At 39.3% G+C, this 18,021-nt stretch overlaps 4 protein-coding genes across 5 annotated transcripts; 1 reads left to right on the top strand and 3 right to left on the bottom strand.

Moving 5' to 3' along the window:
* On the bottom strand, nucleotides 256-3,057 carry LOC109718228 (ras-related protein Rab11D-like). Its single transcript, XM_020244340.1, has 2 exons — nucleotides 2,675-3,057; nucleotides 256-949 (listed from the first exon to the last, which is right to left on the bottom strand). Exons 1-2 carry the CDS (start codon nucleotides 2,878-2,880, stop codon nucleotides 505-507), a joined length of 651 nt encoding a protein of 216 aa, XP_020099929.1. The 5' UTR covers nucleotides 2,881-3,057; the 3' UTR covers nucleotides 256-504.
* LOC109718487 (pentatricopeptide repeat-containing protein At1g08070, chloroplastic-like) lies at nucleotides 5,124-6,842 on the top strand. Its single transcript, XM_020244742.1, has one exon. The coding sequence runs from the start codon at nucleotides 5,124-5,126 to the stop codon at nucleotides 6,840-6,842; it is 1,719 nt and encodes a 572-aa protein (XP_020100331.1).
* On the bottom strand, nucleotides 7,119-10,535 carry LOC109718226 (pentatricopeptide repeat-containing protein At4g19890). 2 transcript variants are annotated; one of them, XM_020244339.1, is made up of 4 exons: nucleotides 8,212-10,535; nucleotides 8,025-8,109; nucleotides 7,898-7,942; nucleotides 7,119-7,810 (listed from the first exon to the last, which is right to left on the bottom strand). In XM_020244339.1, exon 1 carries the CDS (start codon nucleotides 10,462-10,464, stop codon nucleotides 8,284-8,286), a length of 2,181 nt encoding a protein of 726 aa, XP_020099928.1. In that variant the 5' UTR covers nucleotides 10,465-10,535; the 3' UTR covers nucleotides 7,119-7,810; nucleotides 7,898-7,942; nucleotides 8,025-8,109; nucleotides 8,212-8,283. The 2 variants fall into 2 exon arrangements, with proteins under 2 accessions (XP_020099928.1, XP_020099927.1); XM_020244338.1 differs by lacking the exon at nucleotides 7,898-7,942.
* LOC109718823 lies at nucleotides 12,006-17,670 on the bottom strand. Its single transcript, XM_020245243.1, has 5 exons — nucleotides 15,968-17,670; nucleotides 15,307-15,469; nucleotides 14,466-14,629; nucleotides 12,681-12,939; nucleotides 12,006-12,351 (listed from the first exon to the last, which is right to left on the bottom strand). The coding sequence occupies exons 1-5, from the start codon at nucleotides 17,434-17,436 to the stop codon at nucleotides 12,244-12,246; spliced, it is 2,163 nt and encodes a 720-aa protein (XP_020100832.1). The 5' UTR covers nucleotides 17,437-17,670; the 3' UTR covers nucleotides 12,006-12,243.

The raw sequence follows: 18,021 nt of genomic DNA, 5'->3' as shown, positions 1-18,021 counted from the left end.
TTGATAAAAAAAAATAAAATGCTAGAGAGTCGATCAAAATAAAATTGTCGGACTCCTTTCCCCCAAGCTGCCAACACCTAAAAAAGTCTCTGCACCTTTTTATCTTCAGCTTCTCCACAATGCTGCAGCTTTTAAACAAAAGCCAAGCATCTCAAAAAGCATTTCTCAAAATAGAAAAGCTATTTCAAAATCCAGCCAAATGTTGAGACGAATGGTCATTCGCCGTTCACAAGATTTTAAGATACAAACGATGGATGGCAGATAAAACAGTCTTATATTGGACCATCAAGACAAATATTTTCCAACCGTATTTAATACAAAAGACATCTAAAGTTTCCTCTTTAAATCTCAACTCACACCCGTTAGCAGTGCTATAAAGATTCAACCGAGATCCACAAGATGTAAAATTGAATACAGAAACAATCTCCACAGCAAGCTTTAAAAAAAAAAAAAAAAAAAAAAAAAAAAAAAAAAAAAAAAAAAAAAGGGAAAAGAGAAAGAAACTTACAAACTTTTGCAGCAGGCCTTGCTCTTCGGTATCTCCTGCGCTGGCCCCGGCACGATAATCTTCTTCCCCGAGATCGGCGCGCTCCCATTACCGTTACTCTGCGAATCAGAGGCAAGGTTCTTCTTATTGACGATATTGAATATCTCAGTTAGAACGGTTTGGAAAGCGCTCTCGATGTTGGTGGCTTCGAGCGCCGATGTCTCGAGGAAGAAGAGGTTCTCCTTTTCGGCGAACTCTCTGGCGTCCTCGGTTGGCACGGTCCGCTGGTCGACGAGGTCGGTCTTGTTGCCCACCAGCATGATGACGATGTTCTTGTCGGCGTGCGCCCGCAGCTCGTCCAGCCACCGCGGTATGTGGTCGAAGGTCTGCCGCCTGGTTATGTCGTAGACCAGCAGAGCCCCCACCGCGCCGCGGTAGTATGCGCTCGTCACCGCCCTGTACCTGTTACGTAAAACATTGAACACAGTTTAATGTAGATACAGCAAAAATTCGGCATGCGAATTATCAAGTGGTAGTTTTGAATAGTAAGAAATATTTGGAAACCTAGAGAGAGAATAACATATGGGATTCATATGATGCGGCAGGAAAATTAGGCATAAATATTAAGCCATTTATATAGGTAGGAAAGTTTTACAAGTGTTGCTATTAGTCGATTATGTGTTGCATACTTGCATGCATAAAACATATTTATACATTTCAAAAGGGAAAAAAAAAAACAAATGGAGAAAATTACTCATTTATAAATTCGTCCGCGAATGATTCGGGAATTATTCGTGATTTTACTAAGAGAGACATCGAAAGCGAAGGTATTCGCTTACTGAGATTGCACTTACAAAATAGTCAAAGAAGATATGGATTTCATAACTATTAACATCTTTAAGAAGATACTGACTTCTAATCATTTCAATCTTCCTCAGTTGTTTCTCTCCTACATAGATTATCACAAAACAAACACATGCTAAAACAGGAAACAACCAACATTTTAACAACAATTCATCAATAAAATGGTAGATTCAGCAGTTAAAATTGGTTTCAACACCACGAAAGAGTACGCAAATGGATTAAACAGATCCAACCAAATGCTACACTTGCCACTACAATGCTAAAAAGTATAATCTGTTATACAGTGCAAAGGTTTAACATGAAAGCATCCGGAAATCAATATATCCTAGTAAAACATAACAACAGAGAAAAATCTAGCAAAGCAAATCACACAAGCATCAAAATAATCTGGAAACAAAAATCTAACCGTAAGATCTAAATCTACAGGACATTACTGCAAAATCCAAGTAGAATGGGATCAGATTTGATAAAGAAGAAAAGGGTTTAGCAACTCTCTTGAAGTATTTAGAGGCGTACTGAACAGAAAAAAAAAAAAAAAGAGGAGAAAATCTAGCGAAATAGCATCAAAACAAGCTAGGATTAGTGATCTGAAGCTCAAGTCGAGATCTAGAGGCCATTACTATCAAATCCGAGAAGAAGGGTAAGGAATGGGATCAAGAAGATAAGGGATTAATACAAGACGAGGAAAAACCTAGCAAAACACTGATCCGAAGCTAGACGCAAAATCAACTCGCCATTGCTACAAAATCCGAGTAGAATGGGAACGGATCGAGAAGAGAAGAGAAGGATTTAACACTTCTCTTGTGGTGCGGTGTCCAAAATAGAACTTGAAATAGCATAAAAAGATACTACGCATACCGATCTGAACCTACTAAACTAGAAATCAACAAGTGATTACTATCAAACCCGAGCAGATAGAAGCCTAACAAACAGACAAAGCAGAGGAAAACCTAGCAAAACTACATTAGAGTAAGCTATGAACACCGATCTGAAGAAAAACGTCGAAATCTACAAATGATTACTAGCAAATCCAAGACGAAAGGATCGGATCAAAAATGCAGAGGAAAACCTAAGAAAACCTGGTAAAATAGCATCAGAAACACTGATCTGAAGCTAAACTCGAAATCTACAAGCAATGAATACCAAATCCGAGCAGCTAGAACACTAGTAAACATGAAAAACAAAGAAAAAAAAAATAGCAAAAATTTCATCAAAAACACTGATCTGAAGCCAAACATTGAAGTCTACAAGTGATTACTAGCACCAAATCGGAGACGAACGGGAACGGATCTGATTCGAGAGGAGCAGGGGCTAATCGGGTACCTCTCTTGTCCCGCGGTGTCCCAGATCTGGGCCTTGACGCTCTTGTGGTCGATGACGAGGGTCCGCGTCTGGAACTCGACCCCGATCGTAGCCTTGGAGTCGAGGGCGAACTCGTTCCGCGCGAACCGCGCCAGGATCTGCGACTTCCCCACCGCCGAGTCCCCGATGAGCACCACCTTGAACACGTAGTCGACTCTGTCCCCCATGGCCTCGCCGAAGAGGTCGAGATCGAGGAGGAAGAGGTCGAGATCGAGGAGGAGGAGGAGGAGGAGGGAGGAGGTGAGGGGATCCTCCGCTAGGGCAAATCGCGAGGTAGGAGAAAGAGTGAGGAGTCGGTGGTGAGCGGAGTAAGGTGGTGTGTGGGAGGAGTGAAAGAGTACGAAGCGACGTTGGTCGGGGGTTTTTATAGCATATAGAAAGGCGAAAATGCGCTGTTAACCCCTCAACTATAGATCATTTTGATACGACCCCTCAACTTTAAACTTTTTTTTTTTTTGATGAAAACGTACAAAATTTATTTGAACTGTAACCCATATTAATATAGTTATCAAATCTTTCAAATTTTTAATTTTACTATCTAATATTTTAATTTGTTTGCTTTGAGTTAGTTAACGACACTTTGACCTTATCGTTTATCTATACAGATTTAATTAGTATACTTTATATAACTATCAGAAATATAAATTTATAAAAATAATTAATCAGCTTAAATTTGAAAGTTAAAATACGTTGACCGACTAAAATCAGATAAATTGAAAGGTTGGACAGTAAAATTAAAATTTTAAAAGGTTGAATAGCCAAATTAGAAGGATCTACCGTTTAAATAAGTTTTATATATTTTACCAATTTAAAATTTTCAAAATTTTATCGAATTTATTGATGCTTTATCAAATTTACCAATCTTAATCATCTTAAAGTAAATAAACATAAATGATTAATGATTAACGACTAATAAAAATAGAAATTCTAGTTAAGCTTTTAACTAAAATAACTAAAATAACTCAATTTCAAAATAAAAAAGTTTAAGAGATGTCTGGTTAAAAAGAAAATTAAATTAAGGGGGGAATCTCAAAAATCATAGAGGGTGTTCGTAAAATTTTATCTTTAATTTGTTTAAAATTTAACTCATTCAAAATACGCAAATTTGATGATCAAATTTAGGGAGTTGGTTTGAAATAACCTGTTGTTGAGGGGGTCCTCCATAAGAGCGGCGGCGCCTTCGTGCGTCCTCTTTTCGGTGCGTCCTCGTTTCTGACTGACGTGTGGGGCCCATCGATATGGTATAACGGTCGGGTACAGCGGCCGTGGAATCTAACGGTGGGGGCCGCGCGCTTGTGCGCGGGGGCCACGTGTCACGCTCTGGGCTAACCTACGATGTGACCGTTGAGATAACCTGCTATTGTGCGGTACACAAAGGACGGCTTACAAAGGAGCAGTACAGGATCGATAAAATATTGCCTAAACCTGGTGTATCCTCATGCCTTGTACACCGCATCTAAAAGCCTAGGTGTTGAGATATTTGTGTACGCCCGGTGCAGGCAAGAATTTCGGGTAAAGTGTCTCTGCTTGTCCCTTTCCTCTTAACAGTTGATCAGGTCAAAAGTAGTTCTCTCCTTTGTCGGAAAATTAATCCGCGGTGCAGGGCGTTGGAGCGAACTATTACCTGCACCTGGTGCACCACATCATCTGTAAACCACCATCACATGTTCGCTTCACACAATGCTAGGCTAGCAAATCAGCAAGCCGGGTCCGGTCCACTCGCGTGGGCCCGATATTTGGCTCAGTCGGACCCTGGCTCGATATTTCATTTTCGTACGGTATAGTTAAAGTGTATTAATTTAGTACTTTATAATTTTACACTTTTTTATTTTAATACACTATGATTTAAAGTGTATAAAGTTAGCTCATATAGTTTCGCACTTTCTTATTTTAATATTCTGTGGTTTAAAGTATATCAAGTTAGTACTCCGTGATTTTTTTTTTCTTTTTATTATTTATTTCACTAGTTTTTTCGTTAAATCAGTGACAAAGTTAAAATTAAAGAATACTAAAATAAATATTCGATAAATTTATGTAGGGTATCTGAAATTTTTTGTATATAATTTAACAAAATATTAACGGAGAAAAAAAAATCAGTGAAAAAGTTAAAACTAAAAGGAACTAAAGTAAATATTTTAAAAAACTAAGTAAGGTATCTGAAATGTTTTGTATATAATTTAACGAAATATTAACAGAAAAGCCGATAAAAGGAGAAAAATAAAATTACATAATATTAAATTAATGCACTTTAAATCATATAGTATTAAAGTGAAAAAGTATGAAATCACAGTAGGTGGTATTTGAAGTTTTTCCTTTTATTTTTTTATCTCCATTTGTCCTCCCATTCATGGCGTCGGGACAAGAGTGAATGTTTTATCGATCAGCACTTCTACTGGCGACCACTCCACCCATGGTATCAGTCCCACCCGGTGAGCTCACCCCCTCCATCCACCATGCCCCCACCTCCCCCTACTCCTCCTCGAACCACGCCCCCACCACCACCACCCTCGCACCGCGGAGCACCACACCCTCCTCCATCACCGACCGTCCATCCCTCATCCGACGCCTCTCGCGCTCCGGCGACCACCACGGCGCCCTCGCCCTCTTCCGCGACCACCGCCGCCGCATCAAACCCTGCGACCGCTCCATCTCCGTCGTCCTTCGCAGCTGCGCGGCGCTCCGCGCCGTCCGATCGGGCGAGGAGGCGCACGCCTTCGCGCTCCGGCACAGCGCCTTCGGTGTGATAACACGCCGCACGGTAACCTCCCTCGTCTCCTTCTACGCCCACTGCGGCCTCCTCTCGCATGCGCGGAACCTGTTCGATAAAATGCCTCATAGAGATGTTGTAGCGTGGACCGCCATGTTAATGGCGTATTCCGATAAATATGACCAAATTGACGAAACGGGCTTGCTGTTTATTGAGATGTTGTGCAGTGGCGTTGATCCCAATCCCCACACTCTCACCGTTATGCTGCGTTCGGCGACGCTTCGATTCGGGAAGCAGTTACATTGCTATGTAATGAAGAGGAGTTGGGGCTCTGATCTGTTTATCGGGAGCTCGTTGATCGATATTTATGCTCAAAATGCGATTTTGGATGATGCCCATTTGGTTTTTAGTACAATCGAGCACAAAGATGTCGTTTGTTTCAATTGCTTGATATCGGGTTATAGCCGGATTGGGTCGTTGGACGCGCTCTTCTATCTGTTCGATGAAATGCGTGTATCGGGATTTGAACCGAATCAGTCTACATTAGTGTCATTTCTCAATGGATGTGCGACTTCCGGATTTATAGGTCCTTCGATGCAATTCCATGCTCAAGCAGTCGTAAGGGGATTCGTCTCTGACGAAATGGTTCAAGGCGTTATCGTCGACATGTACGCAAAATGTGGTGATCTTAATGCAGCTCGCCTCACCTTTGATAGAATAAGTAGTGCAACGAACACCGTCATTTGGAATTCGATGATCTGTGGGTACGGAAAGCATGGGCGAACAAATGAAGCTCTTCGAATCTTTGAATCAATGGATTTTGCTAGGGTTCGACCAGATTACATCACATTCATATGCCTCTTGTCGGCTTGTAGCCACTCGGGTTTGATTGAAGAAGGTTGGAGACTATTCAACTTGATGATTGAAGTCCATAAGATAGCTCCTAGAAGCGAGCATTTATGTTGCATGGTTGATCTATTGGGTCGAGCCGGGTTGGTTTTTGAGGCTTTTGAGTTCATGCACAAGTTTAAGTGCGAGCCAACTCCTTCAATGTGGGGGGCTTTGTTAAGTGCTTCTAGGGCATGCGGCAATGTCGAGATCGCAGAAATTGCTTCTGAGAAGCTATTTGAGTTGGAGAGGGAATGCTCGGCGTCTTACATAGTAATGTCGAGTATCTACGCGGGAAATGGACGGTGGGATGAAGCTGATGAAGTTAGGGAGTTGATGGATGATAAGATGGTGAGAAAAGAGGCAGGGTGTAGTTTGATTGAAGTTGGTGGTATTGTGCATAAATTTAGGGCAGGAGAGAATATAGGGGATGATAAGTTAGAGGTGTATATGATGTGCCATAAGTTGAATTTGTGTATATCTGATCAGTTTGATCCTGATTTTGCTTGTGATTTAAAAAGCTTTAGTGCGTAAAGTGTGAGAGCTTGTGTGATTGGGCTGGAGCTTTTGCAGATGATCTATTCGAGTAAAACTGTTCAAAGAAGCACCGTAAATATTTGTGTTTGTAAAAATCTTCCTCAGTAGTTTCAAGGATGAGTATGTTGTGAATCATAGCTGAAGAAGATTTACTTGTACAAGTATATTGAAGTCCCAAAAGAAGGTGGTAGTGATTGGCACTTCTCTTCTCTCTATTTGTGGCTCTCTAGAGTCACCTAAATTTACAGAGGTTTTAGGAAATATATCACAGAGTTTTCAAGCTCCAAAAAGGTGAATTCTAAGGGACAAATCCATAGGTACATAGCATAACAGAAAATATAACTACTGTACTGTTTTCATCAGAACCAGACGCAACACCAGAAACCGGGTGCTCGGTATTCCGAATGCGCCCAGAATTGAGAGAGAAACTGTCTAATCATTCGTTTTATAGCCGTTGAAGATTACGGCTTGTGTCAGAAACCATCGGCAGAGCCGTCTAAACCAGCCGCCTGCTTTTCGCTGGTTCGCTTTATGACAACCAAATACTCGGTTTCAAACCGTGCACTCATTTTTCCTCTGGCAGTAACTAGGTCTCCAGAACAGGCGGGCTCTCCGAACTGGGCGCCCTGCGTCCATTGTGAAACCGGGCGCCTGCTTTACCTCAGGCAGAAACATTCGGGATAGAATCGGGTGCGCCTTCATAATTGGGTGCCCAAATTCTATTTCATAGCTGCTGCTGTCAAATAGGAAACAGGACGTGCCTCAAGAAGCCTGGTGCCCGGCTTTGCGGCCGAAAATGGAACTCGTGGAGGAGCACCGAGTCTGCTAGACTAACACTTCGAAGGCCAGGAAGAGCTTCTGGACATTTGACATACTGGGAATGACTCGCAAGAAGATCCAGGGCTAGTTCGAAGTTATAGGGCATGAGAGCAGATGGCTTCGACTAGGGCGGTGTAAAGAGAACCCTATCAAAAGACAATAGTATGAAGTAAGGTGAGAACTCAATGATAAGAAGCTGATAATACTCTTTTTTTCAATGACCACATCAATACCTCATGAAAGAAAAACTGTCTACATGCTTCAGATCCATAAGCAACCTATAAGCAGGGAATAATCTAACTAAACGAATAATCATTTTACGACAAGTACTAAAAAAATATATCAATGAAAAGATATTACCTTCATGTGTAGTAGTAGAGTACAACGATCCGCTCTGGTTGTTACGACAGATAAGAGATGCATGTAGCAGAAGTATCAAAGCCACCTTTTCAATTTAGAGCAGCATTTTCAAAATATTAGTGGAACTAAACTTGCATACCAAAACTAATAGATGAAACAAAGTACCAAACAATATATAGCAAGTTACCTTGAAACCATTATCTCGAAAACGAAGCTCTTATGAGGTCTTGCTTATTGTAGCAATAACAATCCAATCACATCAAGTAATGGGTGTATTTTCCTTTGTATCAAAATTAGCTCCTTTTGAAATCTTCTCCGATAGTTCGGAAGCAAGGGAATATCTATTGTTCTCATAGCATCCATTGACAAATGCAATATAAGTTACGCGGTCAACAACACAATCTTCACTCAACAATTTATTAATGAACAAGTATGCTATCTCGACTTTTCCTTCGCAACTTAACTTTCTAACAAGTATATTACTGGTGCGAGCTTTTTGCTTCTTCTCTAGCTTCTGCAACATAGACATAGCAGCGCTCGCCTTCTCTCTCTTGCAATACTCGAACGCTAGTGTAATTCGAGTCACTTCACATGGAACTAAACCCTTATCTAGCATGCCCTCGTAGAAAGCTCGTGCCTCCTCAAGTCTTGACTCTTTGCAAAGCCCACTTATAAGAGCACCGTATGTTACAGCATCAGCAACACATCCATCTTTCATCATCTTCTCGAAGACCCTCAAAGCCGAACTCGATCTCCCAATTTTACAGTATCCCCCTATCATTGACGTATATGTTTGTTTTGTCAGTGCTAACTCCATTTTAAGACACTTCTCCAATAATTTCTCACACTCCTCCATTTTCTTCTGCCTACTATATGCAGTAATTAGAGTGGTATACGTCTTGACGTCAGGGTCGCAACCGGATTGCGACATTTGATCAAATAATTGCAGGGCATGTGACATTTGACCCTTTTTACAATGCTCACTAATGAGTGTAGTATAAGTAAATTTATCAAGTCGCAAACCTTCTATTGAGCACATTTGAAGCAACCTGTAAGCTTTATCAACCCTTCCTTTCTTGCACAACCCATTAATCAGTACATTATATGTACAAACATTAGGGAGAAAGCCTTCTCTTTTCATAATTTCGAGCAACGCAAACGCCCGGTCCAAATTTCCCTCTTTACAATGCCCGTCAATAAGAGTAGTGTAAGTGTGCGTATTCGGGACCAACCCTTGTTCACGCATCCTCGCCAGCAACATCTCAGCTCGAGAAACCTTACCCTCCCTACAATACCCTCCGATCATAGCAGTGTAGGTATTAACGTTCGGCTTATAAGAATCGCTTCTCACGAGCTTCAGAAAAAGCCTAAAAGCCCTTTCCGTCCATCCGATCTTACATAATCCACCGATCAATGTGGTATGCGTATAAACATTCGGCTTTATCCCTCGTTCGACCATTTCCTCGAGCACCTGGAACGCTTGCTTCACACTGCCCTTCTTGCACAATCCATCGATAAGAGCGGTGTAATTAATCACATTCGGTGACAAACCCATATCACACATCTTCCTAAAAACACTGACCGCTTTATTAAACAAACCCTTCTTGGCAAACACATTCAGCATCAAAGTGCACGTCGAATTGTCGATGCAAAAGCCTCTCTCTTCCATCGCCTTAAACAACTTCTCAATCTCATCCGTGCGGCCTCCTCTACAATAACCGGAGATCATAGTCTTAAAACCACACGAATCGGGATAGACTCCATTAAGAGACATTTCGTCGAACAGCTTCCGAGCATACCCTACATCATCCAATTCAACAGCAACCCTAAGAACGCAATTCATGGTGTGGACACTAAATGGTAAGCCATTGCTCCTCATCTCGAAAACCATCTCTACGGCCTCCTGCAACCTCCCGATCTCCGAGAAGCTCTTCGCCATGCACCTCATCACCTCCTGGGCCTTCTCCAAATTGCCCCTGTTGGTCAAACAAATCGCGGTGGTGATGTAGAACCTCATCAAATACCTAAACTGGGGGGAGAATTCGCCCAGTGGAAGAAGCTCATGGCCATCGCTGACCTTCGTTCTCAGACGAGGAGAGAGGCGACGGAAACCGCTTCTTCGGGGGTCACATTGGTTTGGAGGGATCGAAGGCGCTCGGTCGCCGTCCTCGTAGGCGTCGGAGATGAGGCGACACATCTTGTGGAGGCGGAAGAGGAGGGGAATGGGGATTGGAAATGGTTGGGTCGGGGAATTGGGAGGTGGGGTTTGGAGAGGAGGGGAGGAGAGGGTTGTGCGATGGGGAAGGTGGGATCGTTGAGGAGCGGAGGAGAAGGTGTAGGGTGATAATGGCGATGTGGCAGGAGAGAGAGGGAGGAGGAAGGGAGAGGAGGGGAGGCAGCGGAGGAGGGCCGCGCCGCCGCGGCGCGGCGGCGGCGGCATCGTCGGCGGCGGAGTATTCCGGCGGGGAGAAGGAGATGGGAAATGGGAATGGGAGAGAGAGAGAAGAGAGAGAGAGAGAGGGGGGGGGGGGGTGGGGGGGAAGGTTTTACTCTTATTTTTTGTATAGCAAATAAAATTTGAATTAATTTGATTTTTTTTCTTTTAATAAAATATAAAATATAATATAAAGGCTTAAATTGAATTTGGGATTCAAATCGTATTGAACTGTGATCTTAATGGATACTGTTTTTTGGCATTGGCATTAAAAATGTAATTTTGGACTGTTAAGTACTTTTATATTTGAATTCACGAGATTCAAATTACAAGAAACTCCAATTTACCAAAACTGTTGTAAAATTTGTCTAAATTATTTGAAACGATAATAAATTATATTATTTGATAATGAATTTCCACACTAGAGAATTAATAAAAAATTTTAAATATCATTCCGTGATTTCATATTTTTCACTTTAGTATCATATAGTTTAAAGTGTATCAATTTAGTATTTTATAATTTTATTTTTCTCTTTTCATCACCTTCCGTTAACTTTTCGTTAAATCATGTATAAAAAATTTCAGATCCTTCATCTATAATTTATCGAATATTCACTTTAGTACTTTTTAATTTTATCTTTATGACTTATTTAATGAAAAAAATTGGTAGAGAAAATAACCAAAAGAGAAAAATATAATAACAGAGTACGAAATTGATACACTTTAAATTACATAATATTAAAGTGAGAAAGTACGAAATCACAGGAATGATATATATATTTTTTTTATTTTTTATTTTAAATGTAACGAACCATGGAACTATGCAAGCCTCAAATCAGAACTCAATATATCATGCATAAATATATATTACTTATATCAAAAAAGATTTCTTACTGGTTTAGAAAGCTAGTTGTCGAGTTTTAAAATATGATGGTTACTTTAAATAAAATTAGTCAAAGTTTAGGAACGCTGTGTTTTATCTTGTACCAATACTCTTTTAAAGATCTAATACAAAAATTAACAATATGTGTGACTCACATTTGCTTCTGCTTTTACTGATAAAAATTCATTTGACAATCAAATTTTTTTGCTGCCCAACGAAGCTAATATAATAATGCTTCTCCTAATAGCACTAATTAGAAATTAAATACGGAAACGTGTGATTAACCCAAACTAATAAATATCTGGTTATATGAAAAATAACCAATCGTTAACTACGAGTAGAGCACAACATTTTGTGAAAGGAAACAAGATTGCTAATTATAATAGTTTGTAGACTAAAAAAAAGGAGACAAGATTTAGATCAAGAGACTGAAAATACCATGAAAAAGTGGAAAAAGAGAACTGGAAAAAAAAAATCCAGATAAAGGAAAAACGAAGTTAACGAATCATATCAACCATAGCATGCGTCGATTTTCAATCACAGCTTCATAAAACAACAAGAAAAAGTAAGCCCTTTAGTAGCAACAAAGGGCTATAATCTTCGATTCAGCTCTGAAAAAGCAAAAGATAATCGGAACATATATATATATATATAAAACATAGAGTGGATTCAAAACAAAATTCACAAAAAATACAGTAATTAAACTATACAAACACGTCACGAGGAAGACATCTAGTTAGACAACACGATATTACAACAGACGCAAAAGCAAAGAACTCCAAAATTTGCTTATTTCTACAACTCCACACCTAATCACATTTTGAGCTTTTTTAAAAATCCAAATTTAGAAAAAGCAAAACTCTAAGAGCTACAGTAAACAACGGAAGAACCACAACACAGCATCACTTCCTTGGCAGGATTAGTGCAAAGATGCGCTTACAATACGGGCTGGTTCGGAGCATTGGCGCGTGTGGAAGGATGGCCTCGATCAGTGCAGCATGAAGAGAACCCTGTGAAAGAAAAAAGGATAAATGTTTCGTTCATACTAAAACCATATTATTTGAAAAGTTTCGAAGGAAACTCCAATGGAGAATCGGACTTAATGATGATGTTACATGCTTAATAATACTTCAGCATCAAATCAAACTCAAACAACACGGAATGCGATTGTAAACACTTTAGTTGGTCTTCTTGCACCAACTGAGGAAAAAGTTGGTGCTTTTTTGAGATTCTAACCAGGAAAGAAATTACGAAGAGAGGTAAAAAAATAACTCAAAAAAAAAAAAAACTCAAAATATAATATGCTCTTACATACTGGAGTTTTCTGTTGATATTTTACCTTGGTATTCTGAATAGCACAGTATATTACATAGTTGGCGAAAGGGTCTTGAAGTAGTCGATCAAAGTTAGATACAGAGAGTAGCTCGAATATTATAGTTGCCCTGTCATCATCTCCGAAAACTGTAAGGCATTTCTCCACCACATTACTGCTGAATTTTTGCGTCGAGAGCAGGACATATTTTCCTTCGAATTGAGATTTCAAGTTCACAATTACCCTTGGGATTTCCAAGTCCATGACACATTGAACAGCATAGTTTCTGGGAAGAAAAAGAGAATTAGCGAGTCTAGGTCCATTGAATGGCGACGAGAACTTAATTATCATATTAATATTTAAAGGAAAAAATAGAGCCAGTAGTTAGTTTTGATCGGAATTTATTCCAGCAAACATAATTATAGAATTTAAATACTGAATAATAAAGGGAATTCAGCATACAACTAAGAAAAGCCTACTGTCACTATCATGTAGATTTAATTTGAAGTTTTGTAAAAACATCCTTAATAAACCATTTGAGGCAACATAGAATTAAAAGGTGAACCGGAAAATCATTAACATCAGAGAAATTCATAGCTGTGCCTCGAGCACATGAAATTTCACAGAGAAACCACAAACCACTCAGATACGGCTTAGTGGAATCCAAAAAATAACTTAAGGATCAAAAACATCAATAAGTAGACCAACTCTGGAAGTAACGCAAATTGCAACATTATGAAAATATTCGACTCACAAAACTGATATATGTTTACATACTAAATGAGAAATGCATCACTATTAATCTTTCATTCACAGTATTAATTTAGTATAGGTTAAAATGGGAATTAGTGCAAAGATGGCCAAGAATTTTCAAGAACATGACAATGGAGCAAAGTAAAGGCAATAATAACAAATAGAAACAGTGAGCAATTGCATCAGAAAATTCAAATGATGCTTTATTTGAGAGGTGCTAATATTTTACCGAGTCAATTCCATCATTTACATAAAAATGTAACAATCAATAAGAGCTCATGAATGTTGTAATAGATGGAAACTTTGATGTTCTTTTGTGTTTAACTGCAATACATGCTTTGCGAAGGCATATACCTGTAACTTTGGAGGTTTCAAAGGTGGACATAATAGAATATAGAAAATTAGCTAATTATCTTTAGAAAAACATCGGCTATAATGTTGAGCATCTATAACCATATTGAAATTGTATCATCTGGTTATAAAATATAAATATGGTCCCATCACATAACTATTTAATGTTAGCTGGTTTTGAATAGCTGCATCATGGATAGTTGGCACATGCATGGTGCAAAGGTCATGGCGCCTATTTGGTTTGCTTTTAGAATAGCTTCTCTACTCCAAAAAATAGCAGCCAAACAACAGAAAACAAAACTTCTGGAGCATTTGCTGTGGGCAAGAAGCTATACTTCAAACTCCAAAAGCAAAAGCTCCAGCTTTGAAGCTTCAGCATCAGCTGCAGGGAAAACTGTTGAAGTCTACGCAATGCAGAAGTTCAAACCAAGACAAACAGGCCCTTAAGAAGATAAGTTTCAAATGATTGGCAGTGCAATTCTTAGCTAAATTAAAATAACTAGTTCGGAAAATAAATAAACCAAAACAGACTTCAAAAGAACATAAAAACAGGGTTTCTTTCCTGCCCTGTTAGTTGCGCAGAACCTCTAGAGAAAGCAACATCAAAGTTAGACCGAGTAACTAAAGCAAATATAGGTGGCCCAATTCCCTAGACAAAAAAGCAACAGACAAAAAAGCAACAGCTTTTAGTTTGAGAAACACTATTACCCATATGGATCTTGAGCTAGTTGAAATCCATTAGCAGAAACTTTTTCGACCAACGCCATTCGTTCTTTACCAGTAGAATGCTTAATGCATCGCTGCAGGACACAACAGCCTTGACTATGTGTTGCAATATCGACACAGTGAATTGCAGCAGCATCAAAAATAAACTGCAGTTTGCAAGTTAGGTCAAACATAGAGTATGTGAAGAAACAAAACGAATACAAGATGTTAATGTATAGTGAATGAATAAGTAAAATAACCAAATGAGAAATAAAAACATGAATGAGTAATACATTGTAAATCCACATTCTTGAATCAGAGCTTATTACATAATATACTAATTGAACAATTACAGAGGATGAAATAAGATAAATATTATATCAGAAAAATAAATTATAAACCTTGTTGTTTTTGTCTAATTAGTTCACTTCCATGCAGTTGTATTAAATATCTCACATTGACGGACCTTCATTCAGCAAGCATATTATAGATCAATTAAACCAATGTACCATTTCCTATGCACTTTGAATAACTATGATATGTGCATTAGGTTAAAAGCAATTATCCGACTGAACAGTGAGAGCTCTGTTAGGCCAAGTATAGCTAGGACTTCTGCAGACGTGCTTCTGAGGTTCGAAGCAGAACTAACATTTTTTAATTAAAATATCATAGAAATTTCAGATAGGAGCTTTTACTTTTCGGGGCTGAAAATGTTATTTTAGCTTTTCCAACACAGCAAATGCTGCAGACAAACACCTCGCTTCTAGAAGCTTTTGCTTTCTGTAGTGGTAAAGCTTATTTCAAAATCCAAAGCAAATGGGCACTTAAGAGTTGAGTTATATACCTTATTATCCTCCAGCGGAAGACGTTCCAGGCAACATTGTAACACATGATTGCCGTTAAGATCTTTGATGAGATCTAGAAAACCCAGCTTTAAGGCTGAAACAACCAGAGAAATCTGTTGCTTGATTTTAAGAGTCTCTATCAGCTTCTGTACTGCTCTTGTCCTGAAAAATACAGCATATAATAAAGCTGGTTAAAGGAACAATCATATTAAGAATTCAAATTCTCTTCAACTATGATATCGACTAATCACCAACTATAACGAGAAAAAAGGGCTACATTACAAAAAAGCAGCCTTGTATTTCCCACTTTCTCAATTACCACTCTACAGCGTCCAACTTAAACAATTTGAAATCTTGCCTTTTGCGCTCATCTCTAGCGAGTCCAAAATATTTGGGACAAAATATTCAATTCTGATGCAAAACTAAACGAAACTGAATTGGCAGACAATGTAAGTTAAGTTATATATATGAATTCTTAGTTAGTCCAAAATAGTAGATCTAAAGCCCAAAAGAAAAGAAATATACTTCTCCACCAGGACTTTTTAGACTCCAAAAGGGCAAAATTAAGAGGCAGTAAAAAAAAAAAAAAAAAAAAAAAAAAAAAAAAAGAGGGAACAACATATGGTAGAAGGAAATTTAGCTGAAAATAAAGAAAACTACCCATGCATATTAAGAGAGATTCCAACAAGATTGATAGGATCTTTTGTCAATGCAACTACGATGCTCATCCTCTGTTCTTCATCACAAACACCCAGGAGCTTCTGCATGAGATAATTCCCAAACTGGTCCTCCATGAGCTCCACCACATGATCAGCAATCCCATGAAATATCGCATCCACCATGTGTTTCCCTTCATCTAACTTATGCTGCAAAACCCTACATCCTTGCTGGTCCGTCGCTTTCCCTTTCACATCCATCAAACTTTCATCCTTCACTGAAAAATTCGGAGACTTACAAAGGTTAGGACACATGACGCTGCACAAACTCCCCATATTTTCAAACCGGTTTCCTCTAAAATGCGACTTCTCATTAAATTGCATTTTCTTTCTCGACTTCGTGTTCTCGAATGAACGATTACCCGCATAATGCAGGTCTCTCCCTTGTATAATTAAGCTGTCCTCGAATCCAAAATTCTCAACATTTTGACGGTTCCTCCGTGGCAAACATCGAGAATCCAAACTATTCAGAGAGAACTCATTTATCCCTCTACCGTATACATCAAAGCTATCTTTGAATCCGAAATTCTCGATGTTTTGATAATTTTTATGCAGTGCATTTGGAGAACTTATACAACTTGGAGACAATACAGATTCTCCGTTCGGCACTGTACTGTAAAATGCACTAGGAAAGAAATCATCAGCATCCATTGCAGGAAAGAAATCACCAGCATCCATTCCTGGAAAGAAATGATCAACATGCTCTTCTTCCTCTCCCCACAGAGAAAACCCTCTTTGTAGGGTGGTAGCATCATTCGGATGAAAATCCGAAGAACAATGCATCGTACTTTCATTAAACAACAGGGATTGCGCAAGAACAGAGCTCGGAGTCGAATTAACATCAGTTTGGACGCCGTTTTTCACAAAATTATACTGAGAATGACTACGAAAGAGAGATGGGTCAATTGGGTTGTTCTCACAAATCGATTGAGCCATTGTTGGAGGGGTTATGTGCATGGAGAGGAGCTTCTCCACCAATCGCTCGTTCCCCACGGCATCGTCGTCCCCCATAGGAGACGGTGTCCCGGAGAGGGAGCTCGAGGCCGGGGACTCGTCGGAGAGGAACGGGGGCGGGGACAAACATGCATGGCCATCCATGATGCCATGGCCATGATGGAGGCCACGGAACGCCGATGGGTCATCGGCGGCCGCACCATACATGCCATGGATGGGCACGACATGGTACTTCACCACGCCATCATCATCCATGCCATGACCATTACCATGAGAGGGGTACCCACCATGTCCACCATGATGGAGATGATGATGACCATGGCCATGGCCATGGTCATGATGATTAATGTGATGAGGATGATGAGGATGATGATGATGATGATGATGGAGACGTGGAGATGTGGCATGGGGTATCTCATTCAACAGCATCTCCATCTCCTCCTGTATCTCCATGTCCATGGCCTTCTTCTTCTTCTTCCTCAAAACCCAACCAAAAAATCCCAAAAAAAGGTCAAAAAAAGAGAAAAATGGAGATAATGCAATGAATGGGAGCAAAATAAAGAAACCCAGATCATAAAATTGATGATAAATGAATTTGCGAAGAGAAACTGGGTTCTAAATTGGGGATTTCATGCGGAATTGTGGGAGAAGCTGTTGAGGCATGCAAAAGAAGAGGAAGAGAGGAGATAGAGAGAGAGTGGGGTTTATGTATTTAAATAAATAAAAAATAATAAATTCAATTTTTAATTAATTAAATATATATTATAGTATTTGAGGGGATTGGTAAAGAGAGGTTTGTATTTCTACGTATACACCTTTCAATTTAATTTTTATAAAAATTTAATAAATACTGAAAAGTTGTAGGATGTGGGGTTTAAAGAGTGCGAAGGTGAGGATAAGAGTTCCCGGTGAGGTTACCTCCCAAAAAATGGGATTTGGGTGAAACGGTTCAATAAATTGAAATATCATAAATAAATAGATCATTAGATGGTTTCTAAACTCCATATCTAATTAAAATTTTGTACATAAGAGCTTATTTGCAGT

This window comes from Ananas comosus, linkage group 12 (assembly GCF_001540865.1).
Source record: "Ananas comosus cultivar F153 linkage group 12, ASM154086v1, whole genome shotgun sequence".
Taxonomy (NCBI): domain Eukaryota; kingdom Viridiplantae; phylum Streptophyta; class Magnoliopsida; order Poales; family Bromeliaceae; genus Ananas; species Ananas comosus.
Note: the sequence above shows the minus strand (reverse complement) of the source record. Positions and strands in the feature narration are given on the sequence as shown.

What these genes read in the sequence shown, in the direction of transcription:
- LOC109718226 (XM_020244339.1), bottom strand. Translation starts at nt 10,464, where the DNA reads ATGCCGCCGCCGCCGCGCCGCGGCGGCGCGGCCCTCCTCCGCTGCCTC.
- LOC109718823 (XM_020245243.1), bottom strand. Translation starts at nt 17,436, where the DNA reads ATGGACATGGAGATACAGGAGGAGATGGAGATGCTGTTGAATGAGATA. An exon ending in TTCCGCTGGAGGATAATAAG is followed by an intron (nt 14,630 to 15,306) that starts GTATATAACTCA and finishes TGCAAACTGCAG; the next exon opens with TTTATTTTTGATGCTGCTGC. An exon ending in GTGCTATTCAGAATACCAAG is followed by an intron (nt 12,352 to 12,680) that starts GTAAAATATCAA and finishes TTTCTTTCACAG; the next exon opens with GGTTCTCTTCATGCTGCACT.
- LOC109718228 (XM_020244340.1), bottom strand. Translation starts at nt 2,880, where the DNA reads ATGGGGGACAGAGTCGACTACGTGTTCAAGGTGGTGCTCATCGGGGAC. An exon ending in GACACCGCGGGACAAGAGAG is followed by an intron (nt 950 to 2,674) that starts GTACCCGATTAG and finishes TTTACGTAACAG; the next exon opens with GTACAGGGCGGTGACGAGCG.
- LOC109718487 (XM_020244742.1), top strand. Translation starts at nt 5,124, where the DNA reads ATGGTATCAGTCCCACCCGGTGAGCTCACCCCCTCCATCCACCATGCC.